The sequence below is a fragment of the Sorex araneus genome, chromosome X (genome assembly GCF_027595985.1).
Source record: "Sorex araneus isolate mSorAra2 chromosome X, mSorAra2.pri, whole genome shotgun sequence".
NCBI lineage: Eukaryota > Metazoa > Chordata > Mammalia > Eulipotyphla > Soricidae > Sorex > Sorex araneus.
The window spans coordinates 312,740,620-312,761,484 of NC_073313.1; the positions used below are offsets into that span (position 1 = coordinate 312,740,620).

Here is a 20,865-nt window from a genome sequence, read left to right on the forward strand (position 1 = left end):
CTTTGGGTCATGACAAAATTTGTCCATACTGTACTCTTATTGTAAGTTTTATGGCACTTGGCTTGTCCCGTTTCGATGTCAGGGTAGTTTACAGCTTGCCCTGGGTCCATCCAGTCTCTTCCCTGGGACCCTGCTTTTGGGGTGCTAGGGACTAAAGGAAACTGATGCTTAAGTCAAATAACCATGACAGATGTCCAGGAGTAAATATTATTTGAAGCCATTAACTCCCAAGTTACAAAAGCATAGAATTATCTGTAAAAAGGACAGTAAATAAACTATGCAAAGTTATAAATAGTTTATAAACTATTTATAAATATAAAATAAACTATGCAAAGGACATAAGGGAAAGCAAGAAGCAATATTTCACTCACAAATACAAAATCCAGAGTCCTTAGAAGGATCTGACCTTACAAGTCACAGGGTCTGACTTGGGGATATAGGTGAATAACAGATAGGGGTAGCAGAGCTCAGAGAAGTTTAAGGTAAACACAGAGAAATGGGAGCACTGTGATGGGTATAACCCAATAAACCAGAGCTCTCTGCAGCGAGAGAAAGGACAAACTAATGTTACCCTACAGTGCTGTGTACACATTACAGATTGAAAACTTGTTATATTGTTACTTACTTTTCTCCACACTGTTAATTGGATTCTGGCTGTCCGCCAGGTGTTTGGGGATTTTATTTTGCTTTAGGAATTGCTCTTTCTTGCCACTCACATCTGAGAATTAAAACAGACTCTAGTCAAATGAAAACATGTTTTATTTACAAGAAAAATCTGTACATTGTGTATACATAAAAATATACAAAACCAAAATAGAAAATATCAAAGTGTTCAAATGTGTACAAACACCCTTAAAATGTGACTCCTGGAAAATCTTAAGTTTCAGTTAGTTTGAAGAGCACACATTTCATTTTTAAAAATTATCATACAAAAAATTCCTAAAACTGTTAAAAAAGTTGACTCATTTTCATCAGAAAAATTTATCGAGAGTAAAACAGGATGTGTGGTACCATGTATACTGGATTTTTCATACTAGCAATGCAGTAAATATGTTCAAACTCTCTCTTGTAAGACCATTTTCCATACATATTTCTCCCCTGGTCTTGTCAAAAAGTCATGAGCATTAGGCATATGACTGCGATACAATCTTTAGGTAGAATGTTCTACCTTTATAAAGCTTTCAAATTATTTTTCTCTTTTTGGGGTGTCATGCCCACAACGTTCAGGGGTTACTCCTGGCTCTGTACTCAGAAATCACTCCTGGCAGTGCTTGGGGAACCATATGCGATGCCAGGAATCTAACTTGGGTTGACTGTGTGCAGAGTGAGTACCCTACTTGCTGTGCTCGCACTCTGGCCCAAATATTTCTGCCATGCTTTTGAACATAGCTATGATATGTTGAATACATATGTTGGAAGACTGTTTTTTTTTGCCATGCCCAGTTGTGCTCAGGGTTTACTCCTGGCTCTGTGTTCAGGGATAAATCCTGGCAGAGCAGAGGAGAACATATGTGGTTCCAGGGATTCGACGGGAATGAGCCACATGCAAGGCAAATTCCTTCCCCACTTTACTGTCTCTCTGGCCCCAAAAGACTTAAATTTTTTTTAACTGGGCATATGATATTGGCTTCCTTCACTTAAAATATTGGTGTTGACATAATTAAAATAAAATTTATTGTAAATGTTTCAGATAAAGTTTGATAAGGAGACAATATAAACAACTATATATGTAGATATGTATATATACAATTATATAACTATATCTATATGCATAATTTTTATAACAAGAGTAAGAACTATATCAATGTCTTTAATTCTTTAAATTCTATTAGCCTATCATTTGTAGAGAAATATGCTAGATTTATTTTTTTTTACTAAAAGGTTTCATTCACTTAATAAAACAAGAATCAAAACTTACATTTCCTTGAATTGAAAGAAATATCTTTCACTGACCAAGTCTGTAAATAATGTCCAAGTGAAAGAAACATGCAGAATCATTTCACAGTGGAAAGACCCAGAGTATAAAAAAAAAAAAAGTTCTGTACCTGATTTGAAATCAGGTATATTTTTTACCTAAGCACTTAATTACTAAATGTGGCTGTTTTTATTCATGAAACTACTGAGTAAGAGCTCTAAAGTGAGAAGTTGAAGAAACAATTAAAATATATTCAGAGACTATTTTGTCTCTAAATTTTATCATGTATTTCTCAGTAATTCCTCATCCTTTCTCTGTCTCTTCCCATAGCAAAGAGAAAGGATCAGGCCAGGTTGCTTTTATCACCAGCTGCAAATGCACTGTGCACTGATCTCTGAGGAAGGCTGGAGAGAGAACCTTAACGACATTTTTGACACAAAATTCTCCCATATTCAATTATTCATGTGACACTTGTGCTCCATTTATTGCAGCCAACAAGGACATCCTTGATTTAGTGGATACAGCTATTCCTGCCCAGAGGGCTCTGCCAATAACAAGGAATTAATCTGTTCCACCAGAATGAAAAAGTTCATAAACACGTAACAAACCACCTTACAGTAGCCTTAAACAGCTACTTTTTATTTCCCAATTTTGAAGGCATTATCCTATAACCTCAGCATTACTTTGTCCAGATGCTCTGGAAACAATGACTGGTGACTACTAGAAAGTAGAGTATTGATAAAATTCTTGGCTCAGAGACAGCTGAAGAGCACAAGACTGTAAGAAATGCTATAGCTAAAGGAAGATCTTTCTGAGTCCTGCATCCAGGCAAATGACCCAGTAAATATAAGATGCACAAAAATTCTTCATTCCTTCTTAACACAAATCCCTGATATTTTCATGCAAGTTTTTACTGACCCCCTTGTGCTTCTACACTCAAAGCTCTTGATAAATGTATGCCTGTGAGAACTTTGTGGGGCAGCCCTGGTATTTCTTGGAAACAGTAGGAACCCACCATCCATTAAACCTTGTCCTAGTATCTGGAAGACAGATTGGAAAATCAGGAAAGGAAACATAGATGTAGGTAAGCTATTCCTGATCTAGACATGCTTATTTTTTTTATCAAGATAACAATAAAACTTTAAAACTCAAGTGAAGTTATCTTGAAATGTAAAACAACAAAACAACGTTAGTCCTGAGAGTTAGAAAAGGGCCAAGTTATGGCTTCAAATTGCACCGTAACGATTTCATCAGCATCCCTTCACAGAAGTGAATGGAAAGTTCTGGAAGGGAGAGAGGCTGGAAAGAATAGAGTGGGACAACTTGTATTGTTTACTCCAGAGAATGGCCATGTGGTTATTGCCACTCAGTAAATTTGACATACAACGATTTAATGTCTTGCAAAATACTGCCACTTAGGACCAATATTAACTATAATACCTATTTTACTTGGGACTCTAAGCAATTTAAAGTTTTACACAGAAAAAACTCAATCTATGATATAGTGATATGTGTAACATATTTTCCAAATATTTAATGACCCAGATTCCCAAGAGTCTTTAAAGCCTTACTAAAGTTCAGAATTATAATTGTTTCTTTTGCAATTTGTACTCTTTCTCATACCTCAATGAGACTAAAATTACTTAAAAGAAGTGTATGTGCTATAATAAAATGGTGTTTAAAATCTCTGAAACATTTTCTTGGATTTTTCAATTGGCATAATTACATCAACCCCTATAAACTTCCCTCCAACCAAGATCTCATGTCATCCATGAGGACGCCCTGGATAATAAGTTCATCTTTATAAGGTTGTAAGGAAATGATGCTGTTTGTAAAGGTAATGGCAAAACCATGGCATCTGAAGGAAACGCTGGCAGGTCTGGGTAAAGCCCAGGCTGCAAAAAGGGGGTTCAGCGGAGCTATTTCACCAGAGTCAAGTTCACTGGCTCCACCCTCTATACATGGGAGTCATAAAGAAAAGTGACTTGGCCATGTCCATGTACCTTGACATGTGTAGGCATGCAGGACAAAATCATCGATGTCTTCTCATAGATTCTGAAGTAGGCTTTTGGTGTCTTAATTAAAACCTTACAATTAGTCTTTATTTTCCAATTATGCACCAGCAAGAAAACCAAGATGTTCATTTTCCATCCTGGTTTTTATAGCATGGATGGACTAACCAAAAAAACAGAAGCTGTTATTTTCTGTAAAACATTCTTACTGAAAAAAATGTTTCTCGGAATGCTGTGGAAATAAATGATTTTTCCAATTAACTTTCCTGATATCACACATTTGCATGGATTAAATTGCTGTTGTCATTGCCATGAAGTTTTAACTGCACCAGTGAGATATGTTTTGGTTATAAATTAACATTAGTGTTATAATTAAGTTATTCTAAAATATTTATTTAACTGTAAAAATTTATTTTTTAAATGTATAAGTAACAAAAGTTGAGTAACAGGCTGAGGACGTGGCTCAGTGGTAGAGTGCCTGCATCTTGTGTGTGAGGCCCTGACTTCCACAAACCACAAAAAACATGAAATAAAAATAAATACAACTGAATATAACTAACACACTGAGATGACAATTTTGTCTCAAGCTGCTACCACTCTAAAATATACATATTTCCTTTATTAAAAAACAATGACTGCATACAATTCTATATGTGGTTTTGTTATGTTGATGGCATAAAATATATATAAAAAATAGTGAAAAGATTCTCTCTGGGAAAGAGGGAGTAGTTGGACACTAAAGCCTGCGTTCCAGTTCTTTGACTCATATCCCTGGCCCAAAGAGGAAATTTTTAAATATCTGCCTTTTAGGAAGAACTAAAACAACCCTATCAGGTTGATAGCTGATAGTAACCTCCTAGAAACTGATTTAAAAGAAATACGGTTTATTGCACAGGGTTATTGCACTCCAAGTCTTTCCTTTGATCTGGAGAAACCCTCTCATCAGACATGCTAAATATGCTAAACGCCAGTGCATGTTACTATGAGAGGATTCGGGGGTAGATGACATGTGGGGAGGTAAGGAAATAAAAAGTCCAGGGCACCCTGAAATGCCCTGATTGTACTGCTTTAGTGACAATGTTCTTCTCCATCTGGCTTATCCTGCATTTCTCGCTGGTTTGAGAAGTATTACAGGAAAGCAAAGTGAACCCTTAGTGGTAGCATGCCAGGATAAACCTTTTCTTGGACTGCTCAAAATGGATGCATTAGGGTTTTAGAAATTTGTCTGGATACAAAGAAAGGATTCAGCAAGCAACTGAAAGCAGAGCCATTTGAAACATGTGCACTTCCTCTGAGAAATTTTTGCTGTCAAACATATCTGAGTAATAGCTCAGATATTTGTCATAAGCTCTAGAACCTTTAATGACGAATGCATGTAAAAGTGACACACTAAATGCTATAGACACCACAGCTCAACTTGAGTTTTTCTAGGTAGAAACCACTTCATAAAGGTGTGTATCAAGTACATCACTGAATCATGTAGCTGAAACCAACCCTGAATAAAGGTGTCCACAGCACAAAGGAAGTTAACATTTGTTGATGTACATCATTCATTTGTTATACATTTGCATTTTCCCTCAAACTATTCCCCCTTTTAAAAGATTTTTCTCAAGCTTTTATTAAAAAAAAATTCGTTCTGTTTTCAAAGCAGTAATACTCAATGGCTTAGGAAGAGAAGAATTCTGATGGCCACCCCTAACCTACAGTTTAAAGACTCAGACTAACATTGCCTAAAATATATCTTCAAGTATTCTTATGTGATTTATTGTACAACAGTAGTACCTTATTGCACATTAATCCCCAAGGGTGATTTCAAGAGTGGGGAACAGTGGGGTTGGGAGCAGGGCAGCGCACAGCCCGTAGCCCTGGCAGGACCACTTTGCCCTTGTGGTGCAGGTCCCCCTGGGCACCAGTGTTCAGACGCTGCACCAGAAGCTTCTCATAGAGCAGTGGGTGGTAGGCGCCAAGTGTGCAGGCGGCATCGTAGTACAACTCATGGTAGTGGCAAAGCTCAGTCTGCCGGACAGAGGGTAGATATTCATACACGTGCACTTCACTGCACATAGACATCATGATGAGGATTCCTGATGAGAGAAAAAGAGAGAAGGGCAGGGAGAGAAAATGGGAAGGGCAAGGGGAAAAAAGGGAAGGGGAAGGGCAGGAAGGGGAAATGGAAGGGAAAGAGAAGAGAGGGGAGGGGGAGGGGGAAGGGAAGGAGTAGGGAAGAGGGAAGGCAAGGTGGAGGGAAGAAAAGGGGAGGGAAGTGAAGGGTGGGAAGGAGAAGAGGGAGTCAGAGTGGAGTAGGGGATAGGGGAGAAGAGGACACAAAGGGAGGAGAGAGTAGATAAAGGGAGGGAAGGGTATGAGAGGAGGGAAAAGAACAGAGAGGAGACAGAGGAGGAGGAGAGGAAGGGAGAGGAGAGGAGAGGAGAGGAGGGGAGGGGAGGGGAGGGGAGGGGAGGGGAGGGGAGGGGAGGAGAGGAAGAAATTTAGCACCTAGTGAACCTCAAATGGAAAGTTAATTTTTTCTTTTTTTTGCAGCAATGATATTGCCAGTAATAAAAGTTTGGCACCCACCTTCTTGTTATCTTTACATTTTGCAGTGTTCTAAGATTTGGTGAGTGACCAATAGGGTATAGGTCTACATTAAGATGTAAAATTTAATCAGTCAATACAGACCAGGGTTTGATACTTCCAGCAACAGGAAATGAGAAGATAAAGCTATTGAACTTAAGAAGTCATTATCTAGTGAGCAGCAGATTTACACTGTCCAAGTTAGAATATCACTTATCACATTTTGCATACAAGCCCATCAGTCACTTATCATTTTCTGCATACACCTACAAGCCCATCAAATTTGCATTTGTAGGGCCAACCTGTTCCAAAGAAACACACATTACAAACAACACTTACAAAACAGTTTCCTGATAGGGGCTGGAGAGATAGTACAGCAAGAGACTGGGTGGGTAGGGCTCTTGCCTTGCACTCAGCCAAGAGGGATTCAGTCCCCAGCACCCTATATGGTTTCCTGAGCCCACCAAAAATGATCCCTAAGGGCAGAGTCAGAAATAAGTCCTGAGCACAGTTGAGTTGGGTGTCATCCCAAACACAAACAAACAAAACACAGTTGCCTGATTATTAATGCATCGTAAAATGCATCGTAAAATTTGTTTGAAAGAACAGGGACAAATCTGGGGGCATTGGTAAGATTCACATTAACAAAACTGTTTTTTTCCCTGGAACCATAGTATTAAAGTTGCTTTAATTAATTTTTCTATTATTTTTAAAGGGAGATGTGCTTTGAACAACACCCAGAAGTGCTCAGGGTTACTCCTGGAAGGACTTGGGGGCTGTACTGGCCACATGGGAGGCATGCTCCTTATTCACTGTACTACATAGTTTAACCTGAACTTAAAGGAGCTGCCTGACAGACAAGGAGTGGAAGAGGAACAATGGGTATTTCAGAAACATCAAAAGAATCCACTTTAGGAGCCTGTAACTTTGTTTTTGTTTGTTTTGTTTTGGCACCACATGTCAGAGTTTACTCCCAGTTCTGCACTCAAGGACTCAGGGGACCTCGTGGGGTGCAGGGGAATACACCTAGGTCAGCTGTGTGCAAGGCAAGTATCTTTCCCACCTGCAATCTCTTGTTGCCTGAGAAATGAAATGGGGAAGCACTACTGAAAATATCTCAGATTCATTATGGTTAATTTTAATTAATTTTTGGTTGCTACACATTCAGAAAACTTGAGTGTTGTCAAAATTTTCATAACCCTACAATTAGCTACATACACAGCCTACATGAGGTCAACACCCACAATTTAAGAGGCTATGAGTTAGTATGTACTGGAAATCAGTAAATGGGCTTCAAGTAGTAGGTCAGCTTATCTTTATTCTAATAATGTGCTGCTTTAATTACTATAGCTTTATAGTATAAAGTCAGGGAATGCAACCTCCAAAACTCTGTTTTCAAGAAAGGGGTTTGGCTATTTATTGGGTGTTATGTTGCTATGCAAATTTTAGTAGTGTCTGTTTTAATTCCTTGAAGAATTAAAGGATTTTGGTGGGAAAATATATTAAATCTTGTAGTGCTTTGGGTAGAATTGATATTGTGACAATATTAATTCTTCGAATCCAGAAACAGGGAATAATTTTTTTCCTTTCCTGGTTTCCTCTCCTATTTATTTCTTAAGTGACTTATGATACAGCAGCACCATCTTCTGAAGGAATCTATATCCCCGCCCAGATGGCAGTCATTGTGGCAGAGTCTGACGTCACAGTTTCGGAACCTGAACCTATGGAAGGACTGAATCTCTTGGAGGGAAGCTTGGGCAGTTCGGATCAACTTAGCCCTGCAGCAGACAGGCTGCCCGCATTCCTAGGGCAGCTGGCTCATGTGTTGGGCCCTGGCTGGATAACAACAACTCTGTCCTCCAGACATCAGGGCTATATTCTAACTGCTTCTGATAACAGATGGGTGTGCACCAGACTTCGTTGCAAGCTTATCCCTCGTAGCTGAAACAGCGCCTTTGGATTAAAAGGACCAGTGCTCTCCCATGGCTCTTGAGTCACACTTGGCAATACTCAGGGCCTACTCCTGGCTCTGTGCTCAAGGATCACTCCCGGCAGGGCTCGGCACCATATATGATGCTGGGAGTCAAACCTGGGTCAGCCATCTGTATGACAAGTGCCCGACCTGCTTGTACTATCTCTTCAGTCTCTTCCTTTTGCTCTAAATGTTTCTTTTTCCCTTTTGGGAGCCGGACTGGGATATTAAAGAGAAACTGCAAAGGAAGTAATCTGAATGTCACTGTGCAGGCCCAAAAGGTGCTCACTCAGAATGGCCTTTGAAGACCCTACTTTTCACCTCAGGCTGACCCATAGTCTGGGGGCAGCCCACAGTTAAACAAAATGAAATGCCGTAAACTCAGAGAAAGGGAAAGTCTAAACTCTAGAGTTACTATAGTATGGCATGTTTACAAAAGAAGACACTTAAAGAGGAAGGAATAAGCCAACTATTCATGAAAAAGACCCGATAGTGGATTATACAAGGTGTTGTGGAGAACAACAATGTGAAAACAAAATGAAAATATCAGTAGTGAGAGAGAAAACCTAACAAAGTTTTAAAGTCCAGAACTAAAAAGTACAAATAGCTGGCAGAAGAAATGAGCTAATCCAAACTACAGCTAAGGTCCGGGAGATGGCTCAAGGGACTGGAGACTCAGATTCCCATGTGGGAGCTCCAGGTTCATTCTGATCAACACATAAGCACTAGGGTCAACCACTGAGCCCTAAGCTGGGAGTAGCCTCCAGCACTGCTGCATGGGACTCCAAAACAAAACAAAAACAGCAGGAGATATCACCCATTAGAATGACCTTCACTAAGCTTTTTTTTTTTTTTGTCTTTCTGGGTTACACCCGGCATTGGCATTGCTCAGGGCTGACTCCTGACTTTGCACTCAGGAATCACTCCTGGCGCTGCTCAGGGGACCATATGGGATGCTGGGAATAGAACCTGGGTTGGCTGCATGCAAGGCAAATGCCCTACCCGCTGTACTATTGCTCCAGCCCCCAGAATGACCTTCACGAAAAGTAAGATGTCAAAAATAGCAAGTGTTGGTGAGGAGGTGCAGGAATCAGAGCCCTCTGTGGTGATTCTGGGAATGTAAAATGGAACAGGAAAAAGGAGGGAAGTTCCTCAAAAAAATTCAAAGGAAAATGACTCAGCAATAGTATTACCTGGTATACAGAAAACAACTGAAAATAGGGCCTTGAAGAGATCTGAACACCTGTGTTCCTATTTTTTTCATAATAACTACAATATGGAAGCAGTCCCAAGAGTCCTGAAGTGGTTTCTACATGCAGTAGAATATTATTCAGCCTTTAAAAGGAGATTCTGGGACTTGGGATGTGGTGCATGCCACAACCCTCCCCTTCCTGCCCGCATCAGCACTGCTGCATATGGCCCCACAGTAACTTTTTAATTTAGAAAAATGAAGGAAATTCTGACATGGATGGGTTGTGATATTATGCTAAGTAAAAGGGACCAGTCACAGAACAATAAATGTGATTCCATTAGGTACCAGAAATCGATGAGAGGAAACAGAAGGATGGTTGGTGGGGGTGGTGAGGGGGAGGGCAAGAGAGAGGTAGGTGTGTTGTTTAGTGGGGACATTTCTGTCAGGTGAAAAAGAACTCTGGAAATGGATGGTGATGATGGTTTGACAGTGTGAATATGCTTGATACCACTGAACAGCATATATTAAAAGTGATTAAGATGGTAAATTTTGACAAGTTTAATTTTACCACAAAAGATATACCAGTTAAAATCGGATAAAAGGAGCTTTGGAGGCTTAACCTCTGGATTTCTGCTTTCTGATTTTGGGTCAGTTATTACTCATTTTTTTTGTTATTCAGTGTTTCCTATATTTCATAGAGTTTCAAAAATTATTCTGAAAAGACTGATCTGAATAACCTAGCACATCAATAGCAAAAACATAAGTTCCCTCATTAATCCATTTCACAATTCTCTACCTGTTTTTTGATGATTTAAACTCTTCCCCTCCCTATTTTTCAAAGAAAACTCTAAAATTTTATAATTTGCTACATTTATATAAATGCAATGCCTAGTAATACTTTTGTTACTAACTCTTTATAATTCTAGGAAAAGACCCATTTGATGCAACTACAGACTTATCCACTAAGAAGCATATAATTAAGCTTCTCAAAGTTTGTTTGAAGTTGGAAGAAAACTATCAGTGATCTAGACCAGTCCCTTTACTTAAAAAAAAAAAGTTAATGGCAGAATTGTAAAGTAAATGATACTTCTTTGTTTCTAGTTCATTCTTTCCACTACTGGATTATTTCAGAAAACCATTAATTTCATAAATTGTTATTTTGATTACTTAAGTGTCAATGAAAAAGAGAGAACAAATTAAGACCCTCTAAGACCAGAGTTCCGAAAGTTGAAAGGATCATGGATCAATAAATTTGATGAATTCTATAATTAAAATTATTGCAGTTTTTCCTCTAAACATGTTTTAAAAAGCACTGCAAATTTCAAAATGAGTGATGACAAATTCCCCAAACTTACATAAATACGATGCCATTTCTTCCTAGAAAATCTTGGTTTAATTTTCACAGAATATATTTTGAGAACGGACATTTTAGATTGCCACACTTCTCAGACAACTTGTCTTACCTATCCCCAAAGGAGAGCACATTTATTAAAATTATTTGTCCTAGGGGCATGGTAAGTAAAGGGTGAGAGCCCTTCCCACCCCAAGGAACCCAGCCCTGGCAGACGACCTCCACTACCCCATTGCCGCCAAGCTCCAGGCCTCTTTCCACATGCTTGGGCCGAGCCTCACACATAAGCAAAGTCCCATGAAACCCAGGTAATGCAGAACTTTGTGATCTTGGACTCTGGGCTCAATGGAACCCTGGAGCAGAGATCCTCTGCTTGCTTCCCCCAGTCTCTGGTGACCCAGGGGTCACACCCATAAGCCACCTCCTGCCAGTGCCAGACAATCTCCTCATCGGCCACCCTCCAGAACTCACAGTTGTTTCTCCCAGAAGGGAGCATAAAGTGAGGCTCCATAACCATGACACCAGACTCTGCACCAGGGGTGCCCCAGAGGGAGATGGGTAAGAGCCCTTCCCACCCCAAGGGATCCAGCCCCAGCAGCCGACCTCCACTACCCCACCACTGCCACACTCCAGGTTGCTTTCAACATGCTCGGGCCAAGTCTCACACATGAGTGAATATATTCCTGGACTGCATGGCTGCAGCGCAACACATCATCATAAAGGGAAATGTAGCTACCGAGAGTATCCCGCCCACATGGAAGAGCCTGGCAAGCTCCCTGTGGCTATTTGATATGCCAAACACAGTAAAAATAACAGGTCTGACCCTGAATAGAGCTTCCAATTGTTGGGAAAAACGAGTAAGGAGAGGCTGCTAAAATCTCAGGGTTGGGACAAATGGAGATGTTATTGGCACCCGCTTGAGTAAATCGATGAACAACGGGATGATAGTGATATAGTGACAGTGATGATTTCCATGGCCTAGGTCTGAAAGATATTTAAACATTTAAAAATGTTTATTAACTGGATGGTGCTAATTATATAAAGAACGTCTAAGGGAGAAAGCGGGTTAAAAAAACTATTCTTTAAATTTAAAAAACATTACAGGTAAATTTTAAAAGATTACTACTAAATAGGTATACCAAATCCCATGCCAAAATGATTATACTTACTTATATTTGGATAGAGCCTGATTTTTTAGCAGGCCTCATATCCTTCCATCTGAGTTTTGCATATAAGTATTTGTCTAAGAAAAACATGTTTATATATGAATGGAATGCTATAGCTAAAATAGTATCCTCAGAAGATCAAATATAATTTACAAGGTTTACCTGAAGGAAGCATTTTAACTGAGAAATTTAATTAAAAAAATAAAGGTTGTATTCTACCTCTAGATGTATCTCACTGCATCTATAAATATAAGTACCAATACATGGTTATTAGATTTCTGATTTGCCATACATAAAAGATGTGTAGAAAGTACCCAGCCCAGCCCAAGTTTGATGATGGATTAGGAGTATCCGTGGACTTGGAGTACAGTTTGACTTGGCATGAACGTTGTTCAATTTCTCACGTTGGAAGATACAAGTTCCAAAAGTATCTTTTTGGGAAGATACTATCCCAAAACACAGAATCAAGGAAAAATCCAGGGCAAGTTTTTAGACTCCTTCTAGAATCCTAAAAGCTTCTAGAATCCAGGCACACAGAATTCACTCAAGATTTCTTAATTCTTCTACCTACTGATAAACTACTGCCAAGAAAGGATGCTGATCACGTGGAAGCTGCTCTACCTGGCAGATACCAAAATTCCAAACTCCCAAAAGGGCAGCTGTAGGTGTTCAACATGGAGGAACAGTGAATTATTTTTTCATTTGTAGGTTTGGGAACTTTCCTGAGATCCAAGTTCCCAGACGCCAACCAAGGGTCAACCCTAGTAATGAAGCCTTCCAAAGATCAGCAGTCAGCCCTGACATGCTAAGTCTTTTCTGCACACACTATATATGTGTGCATTCAAAGTATTACATTATGCTAAGTGCATTTGCATACATATGAGAACATCTAGTTATGATTAAAATATTATTTTTAATTTTTTGAAGGATAGGTTTACCTATGAGATGACAATAACACAAATCCAGTAAGTAATTCTGAAAACATAAAGAATTTTTACATTTAGTAATTACACATAGAAGATCAAAATAACTGTTCTTACCTCTTTTTTTCGGGGGGGTTGTTTGGGCCACACCTGGCTTGCTGGATTGGGGGACCCATATGACTATATGGGTGCTGGGGATCAAACTTGGATCTGTGGTGTGCAAAGCAAATACCCTACCAGCTGTATTAACATTCCAATTCCTGCTTTCAACCTTAACATAATTTCATAGCCTTGAAAATGAACATGAATTTGGATTTCACAAGAAGTATTTGTATATTTTTAAATGTAGTTCTGCAAGTCAAGAAAATGAACATATTTTATAAAAACTTTATAATTAAATTAATGTTGTTTTTTAGGCTAATATAAATACGTCAATACAATGGGTTCATTTAGAAAGAAAAAAGTGTGTTTTTGTAGGGAATTATTAGTTAAAAGATATTTATCAAATTGAATGTTTAAAAATATTTAATAATGCAATATAACCACTAAACCAATTAAAAGAGGTTTTAAATGGTCTTAGCAAAATGTCATATTAGGTTACTTAGCAGTACATACAACTACTTTTCTGTTACAAAGCTTGCATAAGAAACATAGTTCGACCCATATTCAGATAAACACAAATTCTGAAAGAACTTCTCTATAAAAGAAGTTCTCCATAAAACTATACTTTGCATGTATAGATATGTTCGATATGTTTTGCCTATTATAGTATAATCATTTAGTCTTTTTGGACATGGGCTTCCCAAAGGAAGCTCAGAGTTACACAGATTACTTACAAAACTCGATCTGGAGGGAAGAACTAGGTGAAACAAGATACCCAGGTGTACAATTGACAAGAGTTGTAATACTGGATGCCCAGTGCAAGCCTGTAGGGAGCTCTGAGTCCTTTGTGAACCCCAAACAGCACAAAGGCAAGATGCACCTTCCAAACTGAAGGCAGGGAGGAATAGCAGTAGCTAAGTGGTAGCTGTTGTCCCTGTGAAACCTTCTTTGCACATTTTGCTATGTACAAATTCAGACCTCCAATGAACAACAAAGCACTTGCCTAGAGTTCAGGACAGAGAACACCTCTCATGTCAGTTTGAGTCTGATAAACAATCAAATGCACACTGAGCAAACATCCTAGTATATACTAGAGTATCTACTAGATCCACATGAGTCTGCATGATTATCGGGTGCTTCTAAAAATCAGTTCACAGTTGCTGCCCAAACTTGTTGGGCATTGACACCATGGTTAGGGACTGGCAAAGGCAATCACTGAGTAATAGCAGTTATCTATTACTCCCCATGGTAGCAACTGACTCAGAAACGTTGTGATGGGAAATACTCAGCAGCAGTTCAGAGTAACACAAATGCACACTACAGTTTCTGGATAGCATTTGCAAACATGAACCATATGTGGCCAAATTCTTGGAACCAAATACTTGGGAACTAAACACAAAACTACTGAACTACCAGTATGTTAAAGAGGATTTAGAAGAAGACATAAAAATATTCCTAGAAACAAATGAGAATGAAGAAATAAGTTACCAGGGCCTATGGGAATCATCAAAAGTTTTTGTAAAAGGGAAGTTCATAAGCATATAGGTGCTAATCAAGAAATAAGAAAAGGCTCAAAATCTGGAAAACATCGGAGTGCCCAAAAACAGATGACTGGTTAAAGAAACTTTGGTACATCTACACAATGGAATACTATGCAGCTCTTAGAAAAGATGAAGTCATGAAATTTGCATATAAGTGGATCATCATGGAAAGTATAATGTTAAGTGAAATGAGTCAGAAAGAGAGGGACAGACAGAAAGATCGCGCTCATCTGTGGAATATAAAGTAACAGAGTGAAAGACTAACACCCAAGAGTAGTAGAGATAAGGACCAGAAGGTCTGCCTGCCCCACAGCTTGGAAACTGGCCTCACATGCTGGGGGAAAAGGCAGCTCAGATAGAGAAAGGAACACAAAATAGAGGATGTTGGGAGGACCCATCCGGGTTGAGAGATGTGTGCGGAAAGTAGACTATACACTGAACATGATGGCCACTCAACACCTTTATTGCAAACTACAACACCCAAAAAGAGAGAGAACAAAAGGGAATGCCCTGCTACAGAGGCAGGGTGGGGTGGTGGGGGATGGGGTGGGGGTGGTGGGAGGGATAGGGAACATTGGTGGAGGAGAATGGGCACTGGTGGAGGGATGGGTAAATGATCTCTGTATGACTGAAATGCAAACACGAAAGTTCATAAGTTTGTAACTGTACTCACAGTGATTTACTAATAAATTTTTTTAAATTAAAAAAAGAAATAAGAAAAGGCTCCATTAAATAACTTAACCTGACAACTCAAAAACTAGAAGAACAATAAAAATATAAAAATTAGAGCAGAAATAAGTTCTATAAAAATTAAAAAAGAGCAATGACACCAAGGCTGGTATGTGTGTGTGTGTGTGTGTGTATGTGTATGTGTGTACTGGCTGCCCATTGCAAGCCTGTAGAGAGCTCTGGCATCAGGATTATTCTGGAATAAACAATACTGACAAACCCTTAGTTAGACTCCCTGAGAATGAAAGTAAGAAATAAATCAGAATAGAAATGAAAAGGAAGAAAAATGACAATGCGACACAATACAAAAGATCATACAATATTACTGTAAACAAATTTATGCCACAAACAAAATTGGGAAAGCTAGAAGAAAGGGAACATTTTTTAGAATCCTACAATCTCCCATCAGTATCAGAAGAAAGTAGGAAACAGACCAGCTTCTAGCACAAAAATACATATAGTGATCAAAGTCTCCCATCAAAGAAAAACACAGGCCCATATGGATTCACCAGTGAGTTTTTCCAAACATTCAAAGATGTTCTAATGTACATCATTAAGTTATTCCAGAAGAATGGAAAAAACCTAAATTATTCCTAATAATTTCTATGAGGCCAGCATTACCCTGTTACCAAGAGCAGACAGAGGAACAACTAAAAGAAAAAAAAAACCCTAATACCTCTGATGTACATAACTGCATAGATTTTACAAAATTTTAATGAACCAAATTTAAATATATATAAAATAGATAATCAAGAGGGATTTATCCATAGGATGTAAGGATGGTTCAGTGTACACAGAAATTAATGTAATGTAGTACATGAATAAAAGTAAAGATAAGGGACAAGGGGGGAGATAGAGGCTAATGTTGCATGTGGCCAACCCCAGTCCTGGTCAAATAACTGTCACAGTCCTCTTAGAACTGCTGGGGTATGGCCTGACTGGTCCCTGGCACCACAGGGTCTTTGTGTTAAACCAAATTGGATGAGAATTGACCAGAATAGTCATCAATACACTGATCACGACTCGGGAGCCCCTTTCCGAGAAAAAGTAAGAGTAACGAAAAAAACATTCATTTATGGAAAAAAAAATCTTGACAAAATGAGGATGGGAGGAACTTATCTCAATATAACAAAAGCCTTATATCACAAACTTATAGTTAACATTTTCTTCAATGCTGAAAAACTGAAAATGATTTTACTAGATCAGGCACAATACTAGAATGTCCACTCTTACTACTATTATTCAACATAGTAATGGAGTTCCAAGCCATAGCAATACAAGGAATACATTAAATAATTTCAAATTAGAAATCAAAATCTCACCATTTGTAGATGACATATTATTACACATATATATCCCTCAAGACTGTGCTAAAAAAACTCACTAAAACAAAAACCAATATAGTCAAGTAAGAGGCTACAAAATCAACACACAGAATTCTTTGTATTTTTATATGTAAAGAGTGATGTAAGAAATAAAAAATTCCCATTTATTGTTATGTTGAAAAAAATCAAGTAACTAGGAATCATTTCAACAAAAGTAAAAATCTATTTATTAACAGTATAAGCCATTATTAAAAAAACAGAAGACACAATGAAATTGAAACACATTCCCTTTCCATGGATTGGAAAATTAACATAATTAAAATGATGATCCTACTAAAGTATTAACAAATTGAGCACAATCATCATCAAAATTTCCATGACAGTCTTCAAGGATATAGAATTAGTATTGGTAAAATTTGTATAAAACTACTTAATTCCTTGATAACCAAAGTAATTCTTTTTTTTTTAATTTTGGGCCATACCTGGCAATGCACAGGGGTTATTCCTGCCTCTGCACTCAGGAATTATTCTCGGTGCTCAGGGAACCATATGGGATGCTGGGAATCAAACCCCGTCAGCCTCATACAAGGCAAACGACCCACCCACTGTGCTATTGCTCCAGCCCCGATAGCCAATGTAATTATAAGGAAAAAAAGATCAGAAGTAGCATTGCATTGCCTAATTTAAACTATAAAATAAAGCTATGTTAGTAAAATCTGTGCTTTACCAGAATAAAGGCAAATCAATAAAGGCCTAGAATTGACAGACAATGACAAAGAGGTGCTTTAAGTGGTACAAGGAAAGCCTTTTCAATAAACTGCACTGTAGCACTGTCATTTTCAATAAACATTGCTGGGAAAATGAGTTAGACAGTAAAAAAAAATACTGCTATCTCACACATAACACAAAAAAGCTCATTAAAAGATATTAAAGACCTTGAGGTTAGACCAGACTTTGTAAAATAAACTGAGGAAAACAGAACTCTTTGTGATATTTACTGAATCAGTATCTTCAATGATTTGACTCCATTAGAAATAAAAACGAAAGCAAAAACAAACAAATGGGACTACACAGAGCTAAAAAGTTTTTGCACTATTAAAGAAATGACGAAAATCAAAAGAAATCCTATGATTGGGAGAAAGTATTTGCACACAAAATATTTTGCACACAAAAATTATACAAGAGGCTAATATCCAAGATGCACAAAGAAGAACTCACAAACACAACAGAAAACTAGTTCTTTCCAAAAATATAGGGAGAGGTGTTGAACAGGTATTTCCTCAAAGAAGACATACAGATAGCCAGGGATATGAAAAAGTATTTATCAGCACTGATTATCAGTTAAATGCAAATCAAAATAACAGTAAGACAGCACCTATATCTCACTGGCCTATATTAAAAAGTTCAGAAAAATAAAATAATGCTTGCAAGGATATGTTGCAAAAGGAACATTCATCACAGTTGGGATTGCTACCAGGTTCAGCTTCTGTGGAAATCATATGGAGAATTCTAAAAACACTGAAAATAGAACTGTTATATGTCAAGATGAATCTATTTTTTGGCAGCTATCCAAGATAATAAAAATGTTAATTTGGAAATGTCTTTTATACCTATGTTCACTGCAGAACCATTTGCAGTACCACAAACTGAAAACAAGTCAAGTGCCCAACAACAGATGAGTGGATTAAGAAAATGTGGTGTTTATGCACAAGGAATACTTCTGAACTATAAGAAAAGATGAAATCTTACATTTCACTATAATTTAGTTGGAGCTGGAAGATTTTATGTCAAGCAAAATGAATCAGTAGGAGGACAAATACAGCATGATCTGATTTATATGTGGAAAAACAGAATAGATTGACCAATGCAAGCCAACAGAACTTCGGGGGCGAGAAGGTGGGGGTGATGAAAGGAGGAAAACCCAATAAAGGACTTAGTGACTTCACACTTAATGACAATACTTAAAGTATATTGGCACACTGGTGTTGGGTGTGGTGTAATGATACTGTTTGCCTAAATGTTAATGCTATTATAAATCATGAAACATCAGTATTATTTTAAAAAAATAAAATAAAAATACACATGCCATCCAAGGGGTATAAGAATCTCTTTATTACCTCTCTGAAAAGGGGATGGCTTGTTTAAAATGTTTTCAGTGCATCTACCAGTGTATTTTGTGAGCTCTAAGGATAAATACAGACTTAACAGAAATTAAAAGAAAAAGCTGTTTGGCTTTATGAACAAACAGCAAAGTGTCATAGCTTAGTTGGCTCAAAACTGAAACTCTTGGGAATGCAGCTTAATAAAAGAGTCTATAAAAGAAATAAAAGTCTATGTCATCACATAAAAAATAAGGTATAAGAGCCACGAAGTCAACTCAGGTTCAATCACATGCACTTAATATGGCCCTAAAATATCACCAGAAGTCACTTCCAAGCTTGGGGATAGGATATCCCCTAAGCACTGCCAGGTATAGCCCCAAGGAAAAAAATAAACAGATATATTTCAGGTACCTTGATACATGAATATAAAACAACTCAATAAAAAAATTTAAAATAGAAACTAAATATTTTAAAACAGTCTAAATACTCAACAATAAAAGAAAGGGATGAGTTATGAATACTTATTTGATGTGTCTCTTTTTACAGTGGCCATATCTGATGGTACTTGGTGGACCATGATATACTAGGGATCAAGCTCAAGGCCTTGCATATGCTTTAGCCACCTGAATTATCTACTTAGTCCTTTATTTGTATCTTTTAGCCTTGATTATATCTTATATGTCCTATGACAAAAGTTAATAATATTTAAGAATATTCTGTCATATTACCTTGCAAAAATTTTACAAATTCATTATAGTAACAGTAAATATGATCTACTGTCTCTTGTGCTAGGTATATCATGAAATACAAAGGTGCTATAAGTATCTTTATTCCTCTATTGAAATAATAGAGATTTGAAGACATTGAGTAATTTGCTGAAGGTCACATATTTTGTTGACTAGTGGAGCCAACAATTGATTCTTGACTTTGCAGAGACTAAAGTCTTATTGCACAACTAAAGTTACACACATATATATATATACATACATATATATGCATATATATCTCCAAAATCAATCTTAAAGGACATTTACAGTCAGGGGATATTTATTGCATTTTATATATCTTTCCAGAACATAAAATAACTACATTAGCTATATATATACATATTTATATGATGATGATCATGTCCTATATGTGAACCAACTGATTCAAAGGTGAGACTCAACTCTGTAAGATACCACAAAGGACAACTTCCTTTTACTTGCTCATTCAGCAAATATTTATTTTGCTCCTGTCATGTGGAAACATATATTGAAAGAGGGTCAGTCTTTCAAACAGCATTGAGAATAAAAACGCCAGAATGTGGTCAATATTTGATTTTAAAAGAAGGCTGGAGACATAGCACAGCCAGTATGGTGCTTGCCTTGCATGCAACCAATTCAGGTTTGATCCCTGAAACTATATATGATACCCTGAGTAGTTCCAGGAGTGATCCTTGAGCACAGAGCCAGGAGTAAGCTCTGACAGCTGCCAGAGCTATCCCCCTATTGTTTGCAAATTCACTGTATCACTGTCACTGTCATCCCATTGCTCACCAATTTGCTCGAGCGGGCACCAGGAATGTCTCCATTGTGAGACCTGTTGTTACTGTTTTTGGCATATTGAATATGCCACGGGTAGCTTGCCAGGCTCTGCCATGCGGGCGAGATATTCTCGGTAGCTTGCCAGGCTCTCCAAGAGGGATGGAGGAATCAAACCCAGGTTGGCAGTGTGCAAGGCAAATGCCCCACCTGCTGTGCTATTGCTCTGACCCCGTTAAACAAGAATAATTTATCTAGCTTCAAATTAAGAATTTGTGCTCAAATCTGATTTCACTAGGCTATTATTTCCAGAAAGATCCTTTTTCCCTATAGAAACTTATGAACTGGAGTGATAGCAGAGCAGGTAGCATGTTTGCCTGGCACGTGGCCAACCTGGGTTCAATTCCTCCATCCCTCTCATAGATCCCGGCAAGCTAC

At 38.0% G+C, this 20,865-nt stretch overlaps 1 protein-coding gene across 1 annotated transcript in view; it reads right to left on the bottom strand.

Moving 5' to 3' along the window:
• Positions 1-741: 741 nt before the first annotated feature.
• The window catches only part of ST6GAL2 (ST6 beta-galactoside alpha-2,6-sialyltransferase 2), a 66,073-nt gene continuing 45,949 nt past the window's right edge, over positions 742-20,865 (bottom strand). The window contains exon 7 of the mRNA XM_004617928.2: positions 742-6,011. Within this exon, the coding sequence (XP_004617985.2) occupies positions 5,740-6,011 (272 nt within the window). The 3' untranslated portion in view covers positions 742-5,739. The remainder of the gene's footprint in view (positions 6,012-20,865) is intronic.